Source organism: Panicum hallii, chromosome 3, assembly GCF_002211085.1.
Source record: "Panicum hallii strain FIL2 chromosome 3, PHallii_v3.1, whole genome shotgun sequence".
Taxonomy (NCBI): Eukaryota; Viridiplantae; Streptophyta; class Magnoliopsida; order Poales; family Poaceae; genus Panicum; species Panicum hallii.
In genome coordinates, this window is record NC_038044.1 from 8098981 (window position 1) to 8115444 (window position 16464).

Sequence of the window (16464 nt, forward strand, 5' to 3'; positions counted from 1 at the left end):
AAACCACGTTGGGTCACAAACCTTAATGCATAAATTCTATCAAATATACTCGGGGGAGGGATAAAAAGAGATAACCGCCTGGATTAAGCACTTATTTTTCAAACCGATTAATTATAAGATCATTTACCATGTTGTTAAATACAATAAAACTCCAATAATACGAATAAACTGCTGTTTTTGCAACACATCAATTTCAAATTATAAAGTACAAAGAAATTGTAGCAGAATGAGCAAGGGTTATTTTTTCTTGAGGATTCCTGAGGCGGTGAACCTTTCATAACAGAGCTCATCTCTACTTTCGTTTCATCCAAGATTTGTTTGAACGAAAGGAGCGCTGACGGCCAAGGAACTACGGGGAACAAAACGATACAGAAATGAAACAGAGGATTGAGGTGGGGGTGGCAACACGACGTGGATCAATGGGCCGCAGAAGCAGCTCCAACATTATAACCAAACAGCAAGGACTAACTTTTATAATGCAAATATACGCAGCAGACAGACAGATCCAAGAGGAATACGTGTAAGTCCACTGTGCTGCCTTAGTTGTGCAAAGGTCTCAAGAAAATCCAGCGTTGTTGTACACGCAACTGGGTGCATAAAATCTATAAATCTTTTTTGACCGAATATCTAACAAACAAGCCGAATAGTTAGAGCACAAATACAGTGCCATCCAGCCTACAACCACATTTATTTTGCATTGCTGACCATTTATTTTGCACCGCTGATCAGTCTTCCAATGGCTCCAGCACATGAACGGCACCATCGCTCATGCCGACTGTGATCAGGTTACGATTCCTGGGATTCGCAGAAACAGCCATAGGATACACGACTCCACCTCCGCTGGATATAAAGATGCAACCAGAAGGCAATACCAGTAAGATATTGTTGACTCAACAGAAACTGTTGGAGACGGCACATACCTAGATATTGAAGAAGGTATATAGGCTGAAGGTGCAATCCTGCATCGTAACCTAAGAGATTTCGCTTCGAATATTCCAATTGCTCCATCGCGGAATCCCGCGTAGACCATGAGACCGTCAGATGTGTATACTGCACTTGAAATTGGAGAAGGGAGTGCATCTCTTGGGGACCACTGCATTATCAAGTAATGGTGACTAAGCATCAGTGTGATGATTGCAATGTGTACATTTTTGATATTAGGATCATCATAAATATTTATATCTAACACTTCTACCACAATGTAATAGGGTATGTCACCACTCAACGCAAGCTTGCATATATGCTAATAATAAGTAATAAATGCAAATACATTGTTACAGAAATTTCATAAACAACTAACCGAGTGTAGGCATTCAAGCTTCCCATCATAGATCGCCAACTGGCTCTCATGAACTACTAAAAGATGTGTTTGGTCATAGTGAAACTGCACCATTGTATCACCAACTAAAGCAGAACCATTAGATGGAGGTCGGATGTATCTTGATTTCTTGTTCTCCCAATTGTCAGTGCTCCAAACACATAGCTGCAAAATTTCATATATTAAAAAAAACTATACAAAAACAAGTATACTTTTAATTCTCACGTCTAAATTTCATATCGAAAAAAAATACTTGTCCTTGCAATCAAGATTCCATCTTTAAATTTCTTTGGACAAAAGAATGGCCTAAAATTGTACTGATATGAAATAAGGAGGTTGAGGCTATGCGCACATGCACAAAGCTTACATTTAACTCAGCCTTCATTTTAATAAACAATCCAAAATAATACTTGGTAGCAATAGAATTCACACCTGAGCATCAGCACCTGAAGATACAAGCACGTTCATCGATTGCGAGAATGTCAGTCCAGTTACCTTTTTCTGATGGCCCATAAGCACCCTTCGGACCTACGCAATTCAATCATAATATGTCAATATTTGGCATGTTGATGTTAAATATAAATAAACCTAAGGAATATGGTGTAAGGCAAGAATACGGTGTATTTGATGTTCTGTAGCAAAGCACACACGATCAACTAGTAATTAAATAAAAGCAAGAGGAGGTATGTAATCTGAAATGACAGCAAGGTATTTCACAAGAGGTACACGGAACTTCCTATGAGTATCATAATACACTGAAAGTGACAGTTTTAATTTGCCCAAGGTGTCACCTATACCCTTTAATGATAGCCAATTCATTCAGGTCATGCAAAGCAGGGGACAACAGAGACTAACCGTTAATACTCACCTCACCAGTGCGGACATTATAGATTTGAATTGAAGAGTCCTCCATCCCAATAGCAATGATGTTATTGTCTTGTGGGTAGAATGCGAGGAAAGTCGAGGCAGGTGGAGGTGCCATGAAAGTATCCAAGACCTGTGAGAGATTCACAAAATTAGTGAAGTCAATGAAAGGCCATGGCATAATCATGAAACAAAAATTAGTTTACACAAGCTATCATACTATGAGAGCTCAATCATGAAAGTAACCGCATATTGGTGACGCTGAAGAAAAGTACCTTGAACATCATGTTGAACAGCGAGATTTTGCCACCAGATGCAGAAATGATATAGCACTCATTTTTTGATAGGGCAATGCAGGCAGCTGCTGCTTCAGTGTTGGCTTCAATTGTGTCGTTTGTCATTAGAATACCTTCTTCCGGTTGCCACAGTAGAGGTGCAACAGATGCGGTGGCCTAACAAAAAGTTATGACAGCTTTTAGAAAACAACTAAAAAGAACTACAATGTCAAAATAAAAATAATTCAGTTCTCCCATGCATCTAACCCTGCCACGAGGATTTTTTTCACTGCGCGCCCATTTCCACCACTTAAGAGTAGCATTGGAGCTGAGAGTCAAAAGATATTTCCCCTTATTTGCATACAGAAGACGGAGAACCTATGAAGGAGAAAAGAAATAAAAACAGTACTTTATCAAAATTTTGTACTATACTGCTCTGAATCTGACCATAATCTCTTTAATACTATAGCACAAAATGAGTATCACATCTAAAGACAATATGAACAATAAGGACAAATATAAACATTTGTGAAGTAAACACGTGCAAACATCAATTGATATTATGACCTTCCCTAGCTTAAATAGAATATGAGCTCATATGTTTGAGGTTGATGTTGCATGCTAAATATTTATAAGTTATAACTCAACAAGGGCATACTAATACCAAAAAAATTAGATGCAAAAATTGGTGAACATACTTTGGTGGAAGATGCTTCTGGATCTGGAGGAATACGCAGTGCTCGAATATGTCCAGAGTCAACGATGTCCGCCGACTTCCAGGCCTTCAGTACGAAGTCAGGGGTTCTGCTAACATCCATACGTGCCTAGATTTTGTTTGTTATAGTTAGCACATGAACATATTAAGCAGCAAATAAACAAAGAAAAAGATCGTGGAAGAGTAGCTGGCAACTCTTGTGTGTCATGAGCTTTCTGCAATAGAACTACAGTACACACTATCCAAATAGAACAAGAGCGTTCACAATGGTATGGCTCGTTTCATCAATTGTAAGCAAAAGTGGGGTTATTTTCCTTCAAATTTTTACGGTCCTTGAGGAGCTATCACACTTTTTTTCTATTTGGAGGTGCTGAAAAACTTAATCAAGCTCTTATAGTAAAAAACTGCAATTAATGAAGGGCAGCTAATAAGTCATTTGCTTTCCCCACTAGGCTGTCTAAAAAATCCTACAATAGTTGCATTATTTGTCGTACAGGTGGAGTACAATAGAAGGGAAGAAGGAATGAAGTCAATTTTAGAATATTAGGGTAGCTAGACTTAACTTGCACGTAGGAGCCAATGACAGAACAGCCGAGAGATTAGGAGTAGCTAGATTCGACTCGCAGTTTACCCTACGAATTAATACATTGGAGAGAATCTTGTATGGGATGTTATCCTGGCACCTGGTGCCTAATTTTGCACCTGGTTCCTAGAATAAAAAATGTTTGGTGCCTCTGCATTTATTGGCCTGCTGCACCTCGGTTTAGACACTGCATGGAGCTGCACGTGGGGATGGTGGGAGATAATGGAGTTTTTTTTCACTTCCCTACCTGCTACCATGGGTCCCACTAGAATTGCTATACGCTGGAGCAAAATTTACCAAGCTAGCAAAATTTACCACTAGTTTTTTTTCAATCAATGTGCATGCATGATCAGTTCGTACCTCTTGGTAGGTTGAGAGCATTTTTTCTTCCCGCTCCCGTCCTGTTCTAAGATTGGGACGTTTGGGATGGACGGCGGCCGTGTGCTCCAACGCATCCTCCATATCCTCCACGTCTAAAATACGGGCACCTTCACAGTTCACTATCACGGTGACACTCTGGAGCGATGTTCTTCCGAGGGTCTCGAAACCAATAAGCAACCTGTCAAAACTAAGCATGGCCGCATCTTTTAGGAGCCGCACATGGACTTCAAACTCAAGGGATTCAAGACTTGGCATGATAGCAGATGCAACACTGCCGTTGCTGACGCAATCGCGCAGATCAAACCAGAAAGGTGCACCAATGATCTTCAAGATTCTCAACTTTCGAAAGTAGTAGCCAACACCTTGAGCCGTGCAAGGAATCTTTATATTAACTAATTTGGTTTCATCCCACAACAACAGTGTGAGGCTACGGAGCTCTGGCAACCTCGCAAGGGTTTCCATGTCCTGCCCTTTAACATCTTGCACTTGCACATACAGATAGGAGAGGTTTGGAGCAAGCGATGAATTTATCCACTTAGGCAGTCTAGAGAACACGAGGCAGCTCAAATACAGCAATTGGAGATGACGACAGGTGATGAATCCTTCATGACTCGTCATGCTCTTAGAAGCATATGGCGCTGTGCCCTCAATGCGCATCATCCGGATATTGTGCAGATTGCCTAGGGACTCCAGCAAAGCTCTCGCCGTGCTCTCACTTGTAACAGCAATCGCAGTCAGGAGTACCCTCAGTTCCCTCAGCATGCCCAGCTCCTTCACAACCTGCATTGTTCTAGCATCATCGTAATAATCATTAGCAGGAGGTCGACATCTCACCAGCTCTTGCAACGAGGTCAGTTTACCTATCAAACCATCCAGAATCCTTGTTCCCGGACCAACACGTAGGCAAACCAATTGCGTCAGCAGTCCCACCTCCTCGGGCAGCTCATTTATGCGGAATTTCCATAAATCCAGTGTCTGCAGAAACTTGAGATATCTCACTTCCCTGGCCAGTTTGATATTAGTTTTTCCAACTGATGATGCTAACCGGAGGTACCTCAGGTGAAGCAAACTCCCAAGATGATCTAGCATACCTTCGTGTATTTTTTCTCCATCATAACAGTCTTGCATATCTAATACACGTAAAACTGGAGTGTGTGGCCATGATGACGGACCAAAATTGCACTCACTGGTAATAAAGGATCTTATTTTATCCACATCAATATTAGCTAGTAGTTGACCGCCGTTGTGCTGTTTGATCCGCTGCAGGGCTATCCTGCGAGCAATGCTTCCCGGAAGTTTCTGTCGCTCATCATCGCCATCCAATACTGTGACAAAATTTTCTTGGCTCGACAATGAGCGGACCAAATCAAAAACCATATCATGAACACGGCAACCAACTACATACCCTTCATCATATCTCTCCACTGGCTGGATCATGCTTCTGTTTATCAACTCATTGAAGTACCTCTCCCCGAGCTCAAATAATCCAATGCCTGCTGCTTGTTCCTCATGGACGAAACCTTCAGCTACCCACATCCATATCAAACTATTTTTCCTTATCACTTGATCTTCTGAAAATATGCTTAGGTACAGTAAGCAAGGCTTTAGATGTGAAGGCAGATCATAATAGCTGAAAGACAATATCTTTCTAGTATTATCTACATCATCATTGCCTCCCTGCCTAAAACCAATAGAGTTGTAGACCTCAGACCAGTCCTCCCATGGTTTACTGGCTAACAAACTGGCTATTGTAATGATAGCTAATGGCACACCACCACATTTCTTCAAAATTTTGTCACATGCCTCAGCCGATGGACTATCAAAGTACTTCCCTTCACCATCAGCTATTCTTGCATACAATAACTTTTCAGAGTTGTCACGAGAAAGTGGTTGTATTTTGTAAGCTTCGTCTGCATGTGCAGCCACTTCACAAATACGAGTTGTTACGACTACTCTACTTCCACAATGACCGTGTTGCAGAGCACATCTGATTAGTTTCCATGATTCCTTGTCCCATATGTCGTCAATAACCATGAAAAACCTATACATTCACATGACAGCACAAAGAGGCATGAGATAGTAACTAAAATTATCGAGGAGGCATATAAAAGTAGGTGTGCCAACCATCTGAAAAAAAAGTATGGTATTACCAACCATAAAAAGGCCGGCTTGCTATATGGATCATCCACAAGGAGAAAGTACGGACAAAAAATGGGTATACCAACTAAAGAATTCATGAATCACCTCATCTTTGATGTATATTTATTACGGACATCAAAATCTAACAGATGTGGTTTCATTCTTTTGAGAACAATCATAGCAATTACATTTCATTTTTTATTTAAAACAGAATTAATGTCCATTACAACTACATGTTCTTTCTTGATGAAAATATATACAAGTTTATTACTTTGTTTATTACCAATTTAAATTATTCTGCATCAATTAATGATGAACGTAATAATTTCTAGAGTTGAGATGGAAGAAAACATGCTAGCCTCTTTCAGCCTTATGTAATAAAATAAATAAACTATAAAGAAATATTTTTACAGCTATTGAAATTAGAAGCTGCTATATGTAAGTTGTGATCAGCATTGGATCAGTGATTATACTCCCTCGTACCTCTTGTCCTTAACGAACTCCTTAAGTTTATCCATGAGCTGCTTTTCATCGAGCACCATCAAATTTGAATTTGCATACTCTCCACTGTCAAGATCAATGAGAATGTCTCTAAGAACTTTCTTCACGTCAGGGTTTCGACCCACAGGAACAAAAGCGCTGCGTTCGAAATGTGATTTAAGCTGGTCGTGGACAGCTTTGGCAAGAGTGGTCTTTCCTAGTCCTCCAAATCCAAAGACAGAGACGATCTTCATCTTCTTATCAGGCACATCAACATCACCCCCTAGGGACAGCAAGCTTATGAGCTCATCCCTTGGCCCCTCGATGCCAACAAGCTCCGTTGCCCTTTTGTATAGATTCATGATGCGAGGATCGATGGTCGTCGCAGCTGCAGGCTTGGCGACAATAATGCTGTCGAGTGAGTACCTTCGACGCCTTGCTGCCACCTCCTCGAGCTTCTCGGTGATGTCCTGGATCAGGCAAGAGATGTTGCGGCGAGCCTTGCTTTTCTTGAACAGGCCGCCCACCTTCTTCCGGAGGCGCCTGAGCATGTGTGGGTCGGCAGGCTCATCGACGCGCACCAGGAAGTTGTCGACGATGTCCTCCATGTCGTAGGATGCCTCCCTGACATCGCGCACCCAGAGCCTGACAAGCTCGTCGAGCTGCTCCGGTGGCACGTCGCCGATCCTGCGGAGGACGGCGTGCACGGCCTCGAGCTCCTGCGAGAGGGACTGGATCTTCTTCCTCACGCCCTTCTGCAGGCCGTACTCCTCCTTGAGCAGCTCGCCGAGTTTGGGAAGCAGGCTTCCCATCGCCCCCATCACCAGCTCCATGCTGCAAGCAACAAGCTCAGCAGGTGGCTCCTGCGCACAGCAGCTTGGTAAGTGTGTGGAAGATCCTATCTGTGTTGGTACTTGGTAGCAATGTGAGCAGCTAGCATGTACTTGACAGTGAGGAAAGCTCACCTAATTCTGCCACCAGCTCTTGGCCGGGGGATCCACAGTGAGTCAGTGAGGAAAGTGCTCCTGGCGTCTCCGTCCAGATCCAGCTGGTAGGGGAGGGAAAGGGTCGGTCTCTGACTCGGGGTGTTCCATGTGAACACGGAGTGGACAGCCACAGGATGAGGATGAGGATGAGGATGAGGAGTTAAGGATAATACTTTTACGAGCTCCGAGGAAATGGCAAAAATCAGCCTATAAATTATTTCAAGTTGCAAACACACTTTACACGTAAAACAAGTTGATTTAGCACCCGTTTAATATTATCCCTCGTGGTTTGTTGTTTTTATATGCTACTTCCAGATGCGACCTATGTATATGTGTAGGTCGCCAGTAAAAAGTATGACGTAATTCGTTTGGGGAACAGTACCGGATCTTTTGTTTTTGAATTCAGGAACCATGCCAGATTTTGATAGGGTAACACCACCGCCTACCGTCAGTTTTTTTAATTATCTACTCTGGAGGTGGCATCCTCGAGACCACGACTCTATCGCAGATTCCTTGTGCTTCCCACGTGACAGTGACAGAGTTCAACGGCATCCTCGTTTGGAAGCATTGGTCTGGAGAAGTAGGGATGAAATCATAGATTTTTTTCTTTTTTTTGGACACGGCTCATGAAATCAAAGAATTGGATGATCACGGCTCAAGTCGGCCCATCAGGGCTGGTAGGTGCGCTCGCAACTCACTTTCTTCAAGCACAGGCGCTGGTCGGCGGCACAGGCTCCTGGCCCAGTAACGAAGTGGCCCAATCGGTGATTGGGCCTTCCTCCCCTTGCTGCTCACTAAATCACCGAGCCTGCGCTCGTGGCACAGACACAGTAAAAGAACAGAGATAGAAATAGCTATCATCTGGCAAACTGATAAAGAATTCGATTTATCTAACCTCATTTCCCTCACTAATTTAATTAGCTAACATGCCCTAAATATCTCTATACCTGACGAGTTTGTAGGATAAAAGTTATGCACACTAGCAACCGTCTCAAAAAATGATAAAGCTGTGCAACAGAGAATAAGCAAAAGAAAGAGAGATAGACTACCACCAATTTCTAAAATAAATTCTCAAAGATAAATAAATATTTAATTAATTATAGAGTGCTAAGGACATACAAATAAAATACTATGCAAACTGATGAAACCTTGGAGAGAAGGTACAAATAGAGACAGGACGTTTATCAAACATAAGCACTCTTTTATTGTTTGTTCCTTTTTGCATTATCAGCTCACGGGCCCTATGGGCGCGCCAAAGACGCGCCAGATTTCTAGTTGTAATTTAATTTTTCCTATTTCAACATATTATTATTTTGTATTTTTGAATAGAAGTCTTGAAACTTAGTGATTTATTGTGCTTTATGTTCAACAATTTCAGATGAAATTTATGAGTCTATGATTAATTGCACAATTCTATGTTATATCTTTGTATATATGATAGAATTAGTACTACTTGATGCCAAAAAATTAAGATTTATACTGTCAAAAAAAATTGTCCTTTAAAATTTTGAAGACCTATTCTCCAGAACCTGAGCCCGACCCTGGTCAGCAACTGGCGCACCACATCCAGCAGGAACAGGCACCGCTTGTCGACCCAGGTGGTGGCGCCGCCCTGATCGCTATCGAGGCGGACGAAGTTGATCCGCCGTTCTTGAGGCGGACGCTGGACATCTCGCCGGTCCTGACCTTGGTGGAGCACGGCCAGCCGTGGACGCCGGCGAAGTGATCCAGGAGCGCCTCTGTCGGGCCGATGAAGCTGCAGGTGTCGCCGGGGCACCGGCAGGGCGTGTGCAGGCACAGCTGTCGGTGGGCTTGCTGCTCGTAGTAGGCCGGTCTGGCCGCGCAGCCGTAGGCCGCGTTCGGGCACGCGACGCGGGCGGACTCCACCGGGCGCTCCATGGCGTGGCACCGGCGGAAGCCACCGGTGGAGCCGCGGCACACGTGGCACTTGCGGTTGTCCCTGAGCTTGTCACGGCACGGCGAGCACACCACATGTCCCACGTCACACCGGCATCAACATTAGCCTAGGCCCCAGGATTAATATATATTCAGGAAATGGATCAGTTTTATATCATTATGTGCAAGATTGTTTAGAGATTGAAAAAATTAGATGTATCCTTCACCTACACTGCACACTCTCAAAAGATCCTTTTTTCAAGCAAAAAATGCTTATGTTTGTACAATTTTAGTATTTAAATAGAGATACAATTATAGTAGGCAGTCGTATACCTCCGAAACATAGTGGAAGTTATATACGTATTCCAGTGCTAAATTCCGTCATCAGACAGTTCTTGTCCGATGGTTTCAACTTTTCCGTTACTTGTGGCTCTGGAGTGTCAAAAATCTTTGCCTCTTGAAAAAAAAAGGTGCTAAATTATGCAACGATCTGTCTGCCTACCCGCACTGGAAGCAAGCATGAACAGGTGCGAGCATGTAGGATGAGAACTACCTGGGAAGATGGGGGGTTTCAGCAGAAGGTAGCAGTCGAGGGCGTCCGTGTCCTCCACCGCCACGACGCCACCTGCCGGCGGCACTGACGACGACGGACCGGAGGCGGAGGTGATCATTCTTGCCCGCTTCCGCTCCTTCACTTGTGCTGCCGCTGCAAGCCTCGCGCGTAGGTGATCACCAACGAGAACGTCTCCATCCGCGCCCGCACACCCCTCCCTTCTCTCCCTCTCGCTCTCAGTTCTGTATCGAATGAAATGGGGATATATAGTTCCACGGGAAACGATTTGATTTTCGAAATGCAATTTGAATTTCGTTTTGACGCGGGTTTTGTGGATGGCTTCCTCCGCAGACAAAGGTAACTGCTGGTAACGGGCAAGAATTCGTAGCAGCTTGGAAGGAAACCAAAGATTAGTTGAACTGACGAGCACGCAAAAAACTGAATTCTCTTTCTGGATTTTTATGTATCCTATTATTGTTTATTTGCCGTCATGGAAGTCCATGGGCTTTAAGTTTATTTTATTAATCTTATTGGCCTATCCATTTAGGGTGAAAACGAAATGAAAAAACTTTAGCAAACTCAAATGTCGTAGGAGAAAATTTCTACAACAACATTTGGAAGTTGGAACAAATAAATAGCATAAGAAATTCTGTGAGAAGGCACTTTCATACAACTCGAGATAAAAGACGTGTCAGACCGTAAAATGCAAACTCTCGTGTAATACACAACACAAGGCCCATCTCCAACGGGCATTTGCCATGGTTCGTGAGCATAACCCGCAAACAGGGGTGAGTTGAACTCGAGACATCCAGGTCACAAAAATCCACTTCTGTTTCTTATGTTTTTTTTAAAAAATTATGTTTCAAATGTGCGAGTTTGTGCAAATCCACAACGTTCCAACAAACAATTTGTCTATCACAAATTTGTGCAAAGTGTTGCACACTTGCTCCAGGAGTCCAAGAGTTATATGTACAGAATGTTTGCAAAAAAGGAGAGAGTTAATTAGCAGCTTTCACGAAAAATTTAGCTACAAGGATCAACAAAAAGATCAGTCCAGTCTTTGTATGCCAATATACACATCCAGAAACCGAACTAGTGGTGAGTGATGACAGCCCAACAGCAGGTCCTAATTAAGCAAAAGAAAAAACAACTGATGCAGAAGTTGACCTTGCAACTGAACAAGGCGGATAACTATGTCACCGAGTTCAAGGTCTCAAGAAGGGGAAAAAAAATACTTCCTTGGATTGGAGAAAACGTTCTAAACTTTGAAGTCTCAAAAGGGGCTATGCTGGATGTAATAGTTAGTTCTCAATAAATGCTTTCACTCGGATAGCATTCTGCTTGATCATCGGGGGTGTGATCAGCAACGAGGAAGCTGAAGCCGTCATAGAGGTCTGCGCTGCACATCTCGAGGTTTTCTGCCCTGATCTTCGTTGTGAATGGCCAGTCGTTCACGCCGGTGAAATGGTCCAAGATTGCCTCCGACGAACCGACGAAGCCATTGTCCTTACTGCCCGGGTAGGAGCAAGGTGCATGAGGACACATCTCCCGGTGGCTTTGCTGGTCATAGTAGGCCGGCCTAGCATAGCAGCCATAGGCGGCATTCGGGCATGGAACACGGACGGACTCCACCATGCGCTCCATGGCGTGGCACCGCTGATAGCCACCAGTGGCGTCACCACAAACATATGACTTGGCGGTGGCCTCGAGCTTGTCATGGCATGGCGAGCACACCACATGCCCCACGGCACACTGCAGGCATCGGTCATCAGCATGCATATCAATATATATTATCAGGAATGAATAAATAATAAATAAATGTTGTGTTAACAGATAAAAGCAGAGGTTAACTATTCAAGCATATTCCAGAACATATCCATTTTCTTCTTTTTAAACAAAAGTTCAGGTTTCTATACATTATTTTTAAGATTTTCAAGTGTCTTCAAATAGAGATGCAAATACAGATGAGGTACGCTTGACAGATGGATCGTATTTTTTTTTAGCTGCAAACCAAGACAAGAAACTTCTACTTCCATGTGCTCAATTCTTAGGATTTGCTGGTAACAACATGGATTCTTTTCCTGTGACATCCGAGGATGAAAAAGTAAAATGTATGAAGCATAGCACTGTTATTTCAGTGAAATCTAACAAAATTGTTTACGCATTGGGAAATGCCGATATGGATCTTAGATATAAGACAGACCAATGGATGATGTGGTGCACAGTCAAGAACTCAAGATACATCCAAAATTGCTCATTTACTATGTGCAAGGGTATTGAGCTACAAGGGGCTTACATTTTTCCTTCACACATGCATATGAGTTATTGCAAAAGGATGTGGGGATGCTATGAGATTTGTAACTTTTAGTCAAGTGTTTTGAACTTTTGCTGCAGATTTCGATTCGGTAGATTTCACCAGGACAAACGTTGTTATTTGTACCTACACAACAAATACATTAAGAGCGTGATGACAACATCTTTCATGTAACTAATCGGCTGGAAGACTATAAGAAGCTTTGAAAAGGGATCCTTGATTCATTGGAAGGATATGGTGGGAATATGAAATTCAATCCCAAGGTATGGTAAAAATATAATTTGTGTGATGATAATTTGACTGGAGACTGCTCTTTTAGAATCCCAATTGCCTGAACCATCTCAATTCAGTTATGATCAGCAAAGTCGTACAAGCCAATCAAAGTAACCTTTCTTTTAGAAGAAAACATATTACATGTGAGTTGCATCCTAGCATGGGGAGCTGCAGAAATTATTCAGGTTTTAAATTAGGGCCACCGAGAATGAGATGTTGTGGCAATCCAACAAAGGCAGGTACACAAATAGTAATGGTGTAATCAGCGGTTAAAAGAATGTTTTGTTTCAGATATCACTGCAAAATGCAATAAAAAACTGAAGGGATCCTACCTTGCCATGAAGCATGGCAACTACTCTTTCTTACTATTTCTAAATTCTTCTAGAGCCTTCTCAAGTATGCATCGTTATTTTTAACAGAAACCTTGCCACAATCACCTTTGAGGTTTCACAAATATATTAATTGAACAAAATTTTGTCAGATCCATGCATGATCTAAATCTGATCAGTTGCCATGGGCAGCGGCCATGGCTTTGAGCTTCCGTAGATACTTGCTGGAGACCCTCAACGTGCGGAACAGCATGGCGAGCGAGCGCGCCTTGTCGGCGTCGAGAGCATTCGTACTTCTTGGGCATGTCCAAGATGTCGTAGGCGCCGCTGCTCTCCTCTGCCGCCACGAACTTCGGCTCGTCGAGCTCCAGCTCCCTCCTCCTCTTGTTCTTCTCTCTACCCGCCGTGCTGCCGCCATCATCGGTCAAGAGGTGCGACCGGGCACGGCGGCACGGGTTCACTGCCACATCATGGCCGCACCTGTGCTTCTTGGGCATCTCTAGAATGTGGTAGGTAGGAGTGCTAACGGATCATGGCTCTAATATTCTTTTCACAATCAAACTTGACCTTATCATATTTTTAGCTCAAAATTGTATAAGATTAATAGATTGTCTAGGCTAAAAATTAAGACCATTTACCGCCCCTAGTGGTAGATGCCGTCCTCCCTCGCCACGAACGCCAGCCGGCCCGGCTCCAACAGTCTCTTCTTCCTAGCCGGCCCGGCTCCAACAGTCTCTTCTTCCTAGTTCCTACCAGATCCCCATACGCCACCGCCACCACCGCCAGTGTCAGTGTAGGATTCTACTGACCACGGGGAGGGGGAGTGTCGTCCCCCCCCCCCCCCCCCACACCGGTTAGTAGATTTGCCGATCAGCTTCTGGTACATCTCTTAGTGAGCTCACGACAGAGGCAGCGGTGGATCCGAGCATGGCACCATTCGTCAATTAAGAGTCCGAGTGGTGGGACGACTCGGATTCAAACTCTAGGGAGCGATTCAGCCTCCTCACATGAGTAAAGTGCATGGCCGGTCTTTAAACTTGTTCGGCTGTCTTATCTAGGTTCCTATACTCTTTGCAGATCTTGCTTCCTAAATTTAGCCTCGGATGTTATTTAGGTCCATATACTCTCAAAATGCAAATCTAAATCCCTAAACTTAGCTTCGGGTGCCATCTAGATCCGTATACTCTTAAAATATAAATGTAGTTACACCCCATCAATAAAATACAATATGATCAAATATTATGTTTTCAAGCACGCCATTACTTTCATTGCCTCCTTTTGTAACTACTTTTGTTCCTCCTTCATTTGGTAATTCATGGTGTTCATAAGCCCCTGATTCTATTTTCTAGATTGGTATGTTCAGCTACAAGTTATTTAAGTTTGAATAATCTTCCAAGAATAAAGTACGGTTTTCATGCACACCTAACAAACTAAGATATTGCCTCCAAAGTAAAACATCGTCAAGTTAAGCTTCCTGGATTCATACTCATTTGGCTATAATTAAATTATATCTATAAAATAAGTTTATTAATTTAATTAGGATGTCACTACATTTTGATAGTACATCATCTAGGTGACACCAGAGACTAAGTTTAGAGACCTAGATTTGTATTTTGAGAGTAAAGGGATCTAAATGACATGTGAGGCTAAGTTTAAAGAGCTAAATCTACAATTTCAAAGTATAGACCTAAATGACACAATCAAATAAATTTAAGGACCAACCATACACTTTACTCTTCTCAAACAAAAGGCAGGCGTAGGCGTTGACTCATTGATCAACGCGTCTTCAGAGGAAGACGAGGAGCCAGGCCAGCCTGAGTTGATTCCTCTGCTCCATCATCACAGGGGCACACAAACAACGGCAGAACCGCCATAACGAGCAGAAGATGGCATGCCTGTGCCTGCTGGTCATCAGTTGCTGCAAGCAGGGCGGCTTTGCATTGCAGGAGGAGGACAAGTAGCCTCACATCACAACTCACTGAACACATGAAATCGACAAGACCAACGGCACAACAGAGTACAGCTCCCATGATGAGGAGACGGTGTTTATCTGCTGTTGTACAGAGAAAACATTGTTTTACTGTAACAAAACATGGACTACGTACCTTGCTGCTGTTACATGCAACATGCGTGCAGAACTGCAGATCAGGAAGCAACACCTGCATGCAATTCTTCACAATACAATTTGATCTGCAGATATTTCAAGTTGGAGAACTGCACGATTTGCAATTCATGAAGTTCATGTATTTCACTAAAGACAAACAGGTAGTAGCACGAAGCCAAGCAGGATACTTTGAACCAAAGAATCCAAGAATATTTAGTTCTTCCAGGTTGTGCGGAGGGAAGAGACCGCTGCTCAAAGGTCCTCTCTCTCAATATGGATCGCATCCTCTTCAGAATTATGCAGGTAGGTAGGGAATGCTGCAGATTTCTGATTCGATGGCCGACGAACTACCATGGCATCAGGCTGCTGCTGGCTTGCTGCTGCAGCGTGCCGGACACCCAACGCGGTCACCACCCCTCCGTCCTCGGAGCTCCGGCCCTGACAAGGACCGACGACCAGACGCCCGCGCTCCTCTCGTCCGCGACGCGTTCCGGACATGCTATTCGCTGGTGCCGCGCCAAGGCCGGTGATTGCAGCCTTGCCTGCCGCGCCGATTCCAGCGCCTCGACGAGCACGTCCGTACGTGGTCGCGCCACCGCTGGCCACCGTCGCCGACTCGCCGGCCAAGTGAGCAAGTCGCCGCTTTTCCTGAGCCACCGCGGCCACCGGCTGCCGCGCCGCGCGTGCCAGGCGAAGAAGACGCTCTTGAGATGCCCCCAATCTGTACCGCAAAGGCTGGATCGAACGGCCAGCAGGCACCTTGGGGGTCGACGGTACTTGAAATACCGTCCACCCAGTCGGTATCCGAGATACCGTCCACCGTTGGGTTCCTGCCCGGCCACGGCGCGCTGGAACGCCGCCGAACTCAGACCGACGAACTGTGCTGGGCGCGGCGGGTGGAGGCCGGCTCCTTTGCGTCAGTCGATCCCATGCCACGCCGGAGAGAGTCGCGTCCACCTCACCGTCGCTAGCCTTACTCCGTCCCCTGCATGCTCTTCCTCTCGGGGTCCTCGCCGCGCGCGCGACGCGACAGGGAGTGATTTATGTATGCGATTGGCTCGCATGACATTAGGAACCGTCCTATGATGATTATGAACTACTAAAAAACTGTTCATGGATTTGCAACAATCTAACATTTTGCGCAATCCCTTGCTGGAAATTTCTACTCAAATCCCATGAATTTGTTTCAAAGGACCAGTCTTCTGTTTCCACAATTTAGAGTCTCGCACTGGATGCGGTACCTGAACATAATAC

At 44.1% G+C, this 16464-nt stretch overlaps 2 protein-coding genes across 2 annotated transcripts; both read right to left on the reverse strand.

Annotated features, from left to right (window-relative positions):
* Positions 1-447: 447 nt before the first annotated feature.
* LOC112887419 (disease resistance protein RPP13-like) lies at positions 448-7879 on the reverse strand. The gene is made up of 11 exons (XM_025953590.1): positions 7721-7879; positions 6759-7618; positions 4116-6177; positions 3156-3281; positions 2725-2835; positions 2458-2634; positions 2187-2315; positions 1751-1846; positions 1301-1483; positions 921-1093; positions 448-840 (listed from the first exon to the last, which is right to left on the reverse strand). The coding sequence occupies exons 2-11, from the start codon at positions 7586-7588 to the stop codon at positions 726-728; spliced, it is 4002 nt and encodes a 1333-aa protein (XP_025809375.1). The 5' UTR covers positions 7589-7618; positions 7721-7879; the 3' UTR covers positions 448-725.
* Positions 7880-9286: 1407 nt separating this feature from the next.
* LOC112885114 (E3 ubiquitin-protein ligase SINA-like 4) lies at positions 9287-9642 on the reverse strand. The gene has a single exon (XM_025950787.1). The coding sequence runs from the start codon at positions 9638-9640 to the stop codon at positions 9287-9289; it is 354 nt and encodes a 117-aa protein (XP_025806572.1). The 5' UTR covers positions 9641-9642.
* Positions 9643-16464: the final 6822 nt, after the last annotated feature.